This window comes from Podarcis melisellensis, assembly GCF_964234715.1.
Source record: "Podarcis melisellensis genome assembly, chromosome: 3".
Taxonomy (NCBI): Eukaryota; Metazoa; Chordata; class Lepidosauria; order Squamata; family Lacertidae; genus Podarcis; species Podarcis melisellensis.
Window position 1 is genome coordinate 47,310,751 of NC_138530.1, and position 9,383 is coordinate 47,320,133.

Genomic DNA, 9,383 nt, shown 5'->3' on the forward strand with positions numbered 1-9,383 from the left:
AGTTGGGGTGTCTAGGCGACGTTTCGACAAGGTCTCACTCGTCATCTTCAGGCTGGTGCTTTCGGCTTCTTGTTACTGGAACAGAGCAGGATCTCAGTGTTTGAGTTCCTATAAATACTGTTGAGGGGGTGTGGTGTATAGCCTCCAATGTTCTGGGCAGAGAGGAAGTTCCCAGGCTAGTGTGCCTTTTCTTCTTTTGTTCCTTAAGATATCCCTCCTTAATTCAAGATATCCCTCAAGTAATTAAGGAACAAAAGAAGAAAAGGCACACTAGCCTGGGAACTTCCTCTCTGCCCAGAACATTGGAGGCTATACACCACACCCCCTCAACAGTATTTATAGGAACTCAAACACTGAGATCCTGCTCTGTTCCAGTAACAAGAAGCCGAAAGCACCAGCCTGAAGATGACGAGTGAGACCTCGTCGAAACGTCGCCTAGACACCCCAACTTTTACACGGGAAGACACCCGAGGACACCAAAACCTGCATATATATATATATATATATATATATATATGCTTTCGTAGATTTTCACGGGTACAGGAATGCAGGTTTTGGTGTCTTCGGGTGTCTTCCCGTGTAAAATAAAAGCCTCTCCTATCAGTGAAGAAATCCAGCTAAGAATCATCCCCAGAGAAAAATCATCCAGATGCCCCAAACTCTACGGCCTCCCCAAGATACACAAAGAAGGAACACCACTCAGACCAATAGTCAGCTCCATAGGCTCACCTCTACAAAATCTCGCTAAATTTCTCGCCAAGCAACTTCAGCCCTATGCAGAATCCATCTCTTCACACGTTCCAAACTCCTTCCAGTTCATAGAAACAATAAAGAAGCAAAACCTACATCCTAATGACCTACTTGTGAGCTTCGATGTTGTATCTCTCTTCACACAAGTGCCCATTAATGAAGCCTTGACAGCCATTCAAAACAAATACAATCCCCCCGAATACATCTTGGACCTGACCAACCACTGCCTAACCAACACGTACTTCATCCACAATGGACAAAGATACAAACAGATAGAAGGAGCACCTATGGGATCACCCCTCTCACCGGTCATCGCAAACCTGTACATGGAACACTTTGAAACCAATGCTTTAGACAAGTCAGAACACAAACCCAAACTTTGGCTCAGATATGTTGACGACACCTTTGTAATTTGGCCACACGGGAAGGAAAAACTGGATAGCTTCCTCACACATCTCAACAGCCTACACCCCAAAATACAATTCACTATGGAAATAGAAGCCAACAACCAACTTCCCTTCCTTGACGTCCTAATCTACAAAAAACCTGATGGCTCCCTAGGACACACTATCTACCGGAAAAAAACACACACCAACCGCTACTTACATGCACAATCACACCACCACCCTGCACAAATAAACTCCGTAGCCAAGACTCTCATCTCCAGAACCAAACGCCTGGCTGACAAAGACCACTTGACAACTGAGTTACAGAATCTCTCAAATGTGTTAATTGCCAATGGATACCAGCAAAACAGGGTTACGAAGCTAATCCAAAAAGAAACACCCCCCAAAAACCAAGACACAGAAGAAAACAATGGCATGGCCCTCCTTCCTTATATCAAGGGCACTACAGATAAAATTAGCAAAATCCTCCATAAACACAATATCAAAACAGCCTTTTGCACCAACCAAAAAATAGCCAATATCCTCAGAAACCCCAAGGATAAAATCCAGTTGGAAAACCAAGGGGTCTATGAAATACCCTGCAAAGTCTGCCCAGCCACGTACATTAGACAAACAAACAGACGAATAAATGCACGTATCGCAGAACACAAGAATGCCGTCAAAAAAGAAGAAAAAACTTCCTCTCTTTTCCAACACATGAAAGAAACAGGACACGAAATTAATTTTGCAGATTCCAAATTGCTCTTTAACATGGAACATCACCACAAGAGAATAATCATGGAAGCCATCGAGATAGAGAAACACCCTCACAACATGAACAAGCGTGACGACACATCCCGCTTGCCAGACATCTGGAAATTAGCCCTCCCCACAAAACTGACACCAGATCCAGAGGCACACAGAACGCCATCACCAATCAACCACACCAGACCCAAACCCAGACCCTCTCCACAGATAAATTACAGACACCATCCAGTAGCCAAACCATGGTGGCACCTCCGGATGCTGCACCCCCCTGCAATCCCTACACAGATCTGGCTGACACAGGCCACAAAACCACAGCTCGCCCCTATACACGAAGCCAAGCCAGAGCACAACTAAGTGCAGTACAGCCATCTTCTCAGAAAAACTCTTCACAAAGTTCAAGAGGTCAAGACACAAAGACTTTAGCAACTAATCCACACCTAATGACCCACCTAAGTGGTACTCAGGATATCACTCAAGAAATCACTCAAGATATCCCGCAAGTAATTAAGGAACAAAAGAAGAAAAGGCACACTAGCCTGGGAACTTCCTCTCTGCCCAGAACATTGGAGGCTATACACCACACCCCCTCAACAGTATTTATAGGAACTCAAACACTGAGATCCTGCTCTGTTCCAGTAACAAGAAGCCGAAAGCACCAGCCTGAAGATGACGAGTGAGACCTCGTCGAAACGTCGCCTAGACACCCCAACTTTTACACGGGAAGACACCCGAAGACACCAAAACCATATATATATATATATATATATAAACCCTAAATAACCAGGACTGTAATCATTCCACAATTAATGAATAAATATTGAACTGGTACTTTTAGAAGTGCCACAAAATTCCACACTTGTAAGGGATTGATATTTTAGACTGCCAACTCCTGCATTCTGAAACTTCCTACTAGCTGACACTAGGCAGAATGCCCTATCTATACACTTTATGATGCCTGCACAAAAACTTTATAAAAACTTTGTCAATATGCATTTTCATCTGTAACTTTTGCTTATAATGACCTCGTTTTTAACTTGGGACTTCTACGAATAATTTTAATGCATTCCTTGGAAGCTGCTGAGTGGTCCTATTTAAAGTTAAGCAAGATAAACAAATCCTGTTAAATCGACAAATACAGGTCACCTTGATATTCTGGAAACAACAGTCTTTACTCAGACTTTTGTTGTTTTAACCCGTGTGCAACAACTGGACTCATTCTAGGTGCCTGTTTTATAGTTTTGTTTTCCATCCTGTTGCTGTTAATACTTCTGCTTTATACACGCTGTAAAATGAAATAAAAGAAACTTTGCAAAAGAAGAAGAGCACAGATCATAATAACACATCCTGTCACAATATATGGCAGAGAAGGGGGAACTGTGGCCTCCAGATGTTGCTAGACTCCCACCTTCCCTGACCACTGGCCTTGCTGGCTGGGGCTGATGGGGGCTGTAGTCCAAGAGCCCTGGATAGCCCAGGGCCCCTAGCCCCGGTATAGGGTGCAGTACAATAACTTTTACCTTCGTGTTTGTTTTTTACAATTACTTCCCTTCGTCGGATTACCCCCCCCCGCCCCATTTTTCTCTGCAGGGCTCCTATGCCTTTAACCGTTGGAAGTCAACAAGTGAGGGACCTTCCCAACTTCTGCCTCTCTAACCGAGGCGGCGACTGTTGGAGGCCCAGGAGCCCTGGCGAGGAAGAACACGGACCGGCAGCCCCGCTTTAGTCTGCTGCTGCCGGGCTGCCCGAGTGCCGCCTCTAGGGGCAGCGGAGACAGGGAGGGGAAAGCAGCACTGAAACTTCTCCCGAGGGAGCAAAGCCTTCCCCCTTGCTTCCCGCCGCCTGCCGCTCCCAAGGCTCTAGGGGGGTGAGGGGGAAGAGGCGGCGCTTTCCCGCTCTCCCCCATTAGAGAAGCGGCTCCGCCTGAGGAGAAGAATCCCGCTTCTTTTCTTCCCGCGCCCGCCGCCGGGCGTGGAGCTGAGGCGAGGAGGAACTCCGGCGTCCCCGCCGCCCCCTCAGCCCGAGAAGCGCCCAATCCTCACCGGCCTTCGGCTCCGAGCTCTCAGGGGTCCGACGCCTGAGGTCTCCTGAGGGGCCGCCGCCGCTCCACATCCTCCTCTTCCGAGGCTGCCGTTCGTGGGCCGCCTCGGCCGCAGCCCCTTCCCCGCCCCTTCGGCGGCGGCGACTCGCATCCGCTGGAGCAGGCGGGAGCCAAGGGCTGACTGAGGCCGCCCCCTGGCCCGCTCCGGCCGGGTGGGGGGGAGAGAGCGCTCCCGGGACTTCTCGGCTCCGCCATGCTCGGACCCCCGCTCTTCCCGGGCTTTTGTGTGCCTTTTATCCAACGCAGGACGGCAAGGGAAGCTTTTCCTCTGCCCTGCGTCGTTTTGCTAGAGGTGGCTCCACCTGTTGAGCCTCTGCCTGTCGCGCAGCTCTCAGAAGCACAGAAGCCCTAAAGGTCGAAATCTCGCTCTGTTTCCCTTTGCATGCCTCAGCCAGTGCCGATTTACGTATACGCTAAACAAGCTGTAGCTTAAGACCCCACTCTCTTAGAGGCCCCAAAAAAATTTAAAGGAAAGAAAACCTGGATGTACATTTCCAAAATATAAGATAAAAAACAAATATAATAAAACCTACATACAGCAACAGTGTTTTGTGTTGTGTAGGCTCCCATGCTGGGCCCTACCTGCTCCCTAAAATATCACCGGTTTGCTCATTTCTATATATAGGGTGCCTACATTCTGCATGGACTGGTCACATGGCAACGATGTGCAAATGGCTTTAGATACCTATTAGGTCCATAAATTACCGTATAGCATATATTCAACACAAAAACAGGAGAATTTGTTGTTGACAAAGGACAGCTGGACATATAAAGAGCCCCATTACCTTCAGTAGCTTAGGGCCTCATCAAACCTAAATCCGGCCCTGGCCTCAGCTTCTACGTCCCACACATTCGGGATAATTGAGTGGGGGGGAGCTCAAAAGCGGGAATTACTGTAAAGTTATTAGCTGAGCCTGGGCTGGGAAGTCAACCTATTCCCCTCATAGACCTCCCATTCCCGGGACTGATTGTTAATCTGCTCTCAGAGTTGTAGCTTCTCCGAGGGGGATTGGGGGTCTCTCCTAACAACTCTCAGCCCCTTTAACTGCAACTCCCAGGATTCTGTGAGAGAAGGCAGGACTGTTTCCCGTGGCATGATACTGCTTGAAATGTGTAGCACAGATGATTCTTTTCTTGCTTATAGTGCCTCTGTGATTATTAGTAACCTGTAGCAGGGTGTAAACCCTGTATCCTCTGAAGTGTAGGGGGAAGTAAATCACACCTATGGATCCAGAAGTCATTTGTGCTCTGCATAAAATTGAGACACAGCTGCTTTCAGTAACATTTCCAGGGCCTTTCACTTCGCTTTGTAAAACTAGGGCTTCTTCCTATTAAGCTACACACAGTTACTAGCATCAGACTAAGCAGGCCCATGACATAAGCCAGAAGTAAAATGGTAGGACAAGAGGTCTTTGATGTTTTGGGAATAAAGTTCTGTTACTCTGATATTTTGTAGCTTCCCAATATATTACAGAGCTTTTGTTGTCAAATAACTCTTCCCAGTAAAATGTTCCAGCTATGTTGCTGCTTAGAAAATTTATTCCACTGTGGTCAAGGTTGTTCCCTTTAAACAGGAAGAGTTTGCTGTTTACCTTTCCAATACAGTGACAAGAGTTCACCATCGACTAATTGTGCAGTTTGATAGATCTCCAGCATAGATCCCTGGAGATCTTGTTCCATTACATCAAGTGTTGATAATATTGTTCAGCCCAAGGACCACATTCCCTTCTGAGTAACCTTCCAGGTCATATGTTGGCGTGAACACAGCCAAAGGAAAAAGTGGGGGAGAGCAACAAATACAAATTTACTTTTGTACAGTAGGCTAGCTTCTACAGACACCTCTAGTTGTCCTCCATCAAGACAAGAGGCATTGTCAGGGTTTGCAGTTCTAGAGTTAGAACTGCTACGAGAAGCAAACTGCTGGGCAGCACTGGCTGAACTGGAATGAGAAACCAAATTTAAACTTTATTTGCATACAAGTTGGTGGGAGAAAGGGAACTGAATCAAGTCTCTTCTGCCTGCAGAGCTGCAGGCTTAACAACTCTCCATTTATTTATGAAGGGTGTTTATTCACCCTGAGTAAAGCAGGTGACAATTGAGCAATGACTAAAATGTACTATATTCTTTTCCTTTCTGTGACTGTTTAAAAATAATAATCCTCAGGCAGGCTGAAGTATAGCATATTAAGGCAGCAAAGGATACAGTCCACAAGATGTCACTGTAGGACTACATCAACCAGTAATACTCTAAACCTAGCTCATGTTCATCTCTGCAGAAGGCAGTTTCTGTTTCAGCATGTAGGACCACCCAAACATCTGTATTTCTTTATGCATCTTCCATTTAATTATATTAATATATGTGCACCTTGATGTTCACTGTATATAACAGCACAGGATACATTTTTTGTAAAATATAAATACCGGTAAATTTATATACGTGAAAGGCTGATAAACCCAGAAGCAACTTAGCAACACATTACTTCCTAGATAAGCCCCTTCAATGTAATATTTGTAGATATGAAAATAACTTCCAGGAGTACACTCATTAGTATTTATGTATATATGTATGTATGTAGCCCTAGGTTGGCAATATCTGTGATGCAAAGAACATTACTCTGGTTATATATTCTAACTTTAGCTGTTGAAAACTAAAGTAGGTGGTAGTAAGGCTACAATATATATGTGTTACTCACTTCAGCTTCACTGATAGCTCCTAAACTAAGCGAGCACCATCTCTCTTAGCAGAACATCTGTTTTAACTATGCCTCCTTTTTGGCCCAATACCAAGCATATGACCGACACCAGACTTAGGCTAAGAAATGGGCATCCTGCCATTGATTGTTTTAGTGGATAAATGTCACTTTCCCAAATATTCACAGTATTCATGCAAATGCACTTAACTTTTTGCAGCTTTCTTTGGAAGGTCAATCATGAGGTGCTGATGAGCCATGACTTGACTTCCCATCTCTTTATTTTTTGTTTGAAAAGACTACAGCCAGAGGACCCTCCAAACTGGATCAGGATAGCAGTACAGGGGGATTTCATCCTTATACTTCTCTATGTAAATTTTCTCTGTGTTGCCTCATTGGAGAAATCTTAGATACTTCTTTGGCAATCAAGATTGTCTTCCATAAACACAGTTTTAACAATGAGTCTGTAAGTGACTGTGGAGGCCAATTCTGGATCCACACGTCCTTCCACAGTGGGGACATTGGTTTCTGGGTGGGAGTTGATCACGGTATGGATTTGCCAAGCGTGCCTTCCTCTTAGCACATTTCTTCCTTGTATCCTGAGTTCGAGTGTCTTCAAAGCCCAGGACACCTTTGGTAAAGGCTGTTCTCCAACTGGAGCGCTCACAGGCCAGTGCTTCCCTGTTGTCAGTGTTTATACTACTTTTTTTTTTTAGATTTGCCGTGAGACAGTACTTAAAGAGTACTGGGCCCTAAGTTGTCTCCAGTCAGTTTTAAATACAGATGCAATAGTGGTCAGCAATCCAAATAGTTATCAGATCAAACAAAACAAGTTTCTCTTTAAATGCCATCTCAAACTGAAAGCTCTTTGTGACTCTAACACTACGTTGTCACACTTCTCAGGAAAAGCAAACTGCAAATAAGATAACTCCTGTGATCTTGAAAACTTAAGCTGAAGCCATGAGTGCTCAGAATAACTCTTGAGGCTATAAACTCAAAACAGGTACCTGAAAGTGTTCTTTGTTTTATTTTTCAGCAGTAAAGTGACTGCTGCAATATGGCAAATGTCACAGCAAACCATTCCCTTGATTAAAGGCTTGATGTGAACACACAAGAGGATTAACCATATTGCCAAAGATAAAATGGATGGTAAATGGCTAACATTCTTTACCAGAAGGTTATTTTCATTAATTTATTGTGGGGGGAAATATAGAAACACCAACACTCATAACATTCAATAATGGGGGGGGGGATACATTACATTTTAAACTCTTATTACGGACTGGAGAAACCTGTGATAATTACCAATGACAAATATTTGCTCTTATATTATACTTCTGAAACTATGCCATGCCAACAGACCATTTGCCATAGAAGAAGAGGAGGAGGAGTTTGGATTTGATATCCCGCTTTATCACTACCCTAAGGAGTCTCAAAGCGGCTAACATTCTCCTTTCCCTTCCTCCCCCACAACAAACACTCTGTGAGGTGAGTGAGGCTGAGACTTCAGAGAAGTGTGACTAGCCCAAGGTCACCCAGCAGCTGCATGTGGAGGAGCGGAGACGCAAACCCGGTTCCCCAGATTATGAGTCCACCGCTCTTAACCACTACACCACACTGGCTCCATACAGAAGCAAACTACTACTTCAAAGTATTTTTTTGTATATAAATTTTATTTCCCATCTTTACCCCCAACACAATGGCTTGGATTCTAAGTTGCTCTTCCATTTGCACAAGGGGTGGTGATTTCTACTGGCTTTTCCTTCCGAACTGCATATCCCACACCATTTCCAAAGGTTCCACAGGAATGGATTTCAAGAGAATGTGGGGTGCTGTAGTGGGAAGTGGGGAGCAGGAAAGCCCTGTTCCATTAATGGAACTGTTCTATTCAAAGAGAGGAAGTGAGGATTCAAGCCAAAGTACATAATCAAGAAGAGAGATCAACAACATCTGAACTTGGAACCAGTGAGTTGTGGTTCTCACCTACCATTGGTGTCAAATACTTCTGATGAAGAGCACAAATGACACACAGGCCTGGGTACATGTCTTACACATAGTATATCAGAATGGGATGAGGAATGTGTGTGTAAATTGTTGTGCATACATACACTGACAAGCTGCTGCCAACAGCCACTTCCTCACATATGAACAAGCATTACAACCTATATATGGAAATTGCTCTATTTCCTGCACAGATATGATCCTGGTAATTTGGTAATATGTGAAGCAGTAATAAGAATCATGAGCTGGTCATAAGCACCAACGCATGTTAGATGACAAACTGTCAAGAAGCATCATTGTATCATTGTTCAGCAATACAGTTAGCAAAGATAAGTAGTAATTTGCAAAGTATTAGCCTAGTGAAAACTTCATTTTTAAAAACACAGCATTGACAACTGAACAGTAAGGTATTGGAATTGGAAGTTTACATTAACAGTGTGTATGTATTAATATTACTCAGAACTGTCAGAACTTGCTTCTGTTACAAACAAGCATGATAAATTATTACACCTTTTCCAGGAATCATTTTCAGCAACAGAAAGCTAGCATTAAGGCAGGATGTTCAAAGAGATGAGTAAGGGCCCAAGAATATTGCATAACCTTAGTTAATTAGTTTCTCCAAGGTACATTTCTCATTCAAACATTCTCTATTTCTTTTAAGTCCCTTGGAATTTGACGTGTTGATTATAAT

General features: G+C 44.1%; 1 protein-coding gene across 6 annotated transcripts in view; it reads right to left on the reverse strand.

Moving 5' to 3' along the window:
- Nucleotides 1-4,422, reverse strand: part of DISC1 (DISC1 scaffold protein) — a 150,166-nt gene extending 145,744 nt beyond the window's left edge. The window contains exons 1-2 of one of the 6 annotated variants that reach the window (XM_081906817.1): nt 3,944-4,421; nt 3,065-3,186 (exon numbers count right to left, since the gene is read on the reverse strand). Coding sequence is in view for 2 of the 6 variants with exons in the window: in XM_081906821.1 (XP_081762947.1) it covers nt 3,944-4,013 (70 nt within the window). In the remaining 4 variants the exon portion in view is untranslated. Of the gene's footprint in view, nt 1-3,047; nt 3,187-3,534; nt 3,920-3,943 lie in introns of those variants that run through there. The other 5 variants (XM_081906816.1, XM_081906819.1, XM_081906818.1 and 2 more) reach the window with 5 other exon arrangements.
- Between the last annotated feature and the right edge of the window lie 4,961 nt (nt 4,423-9,383).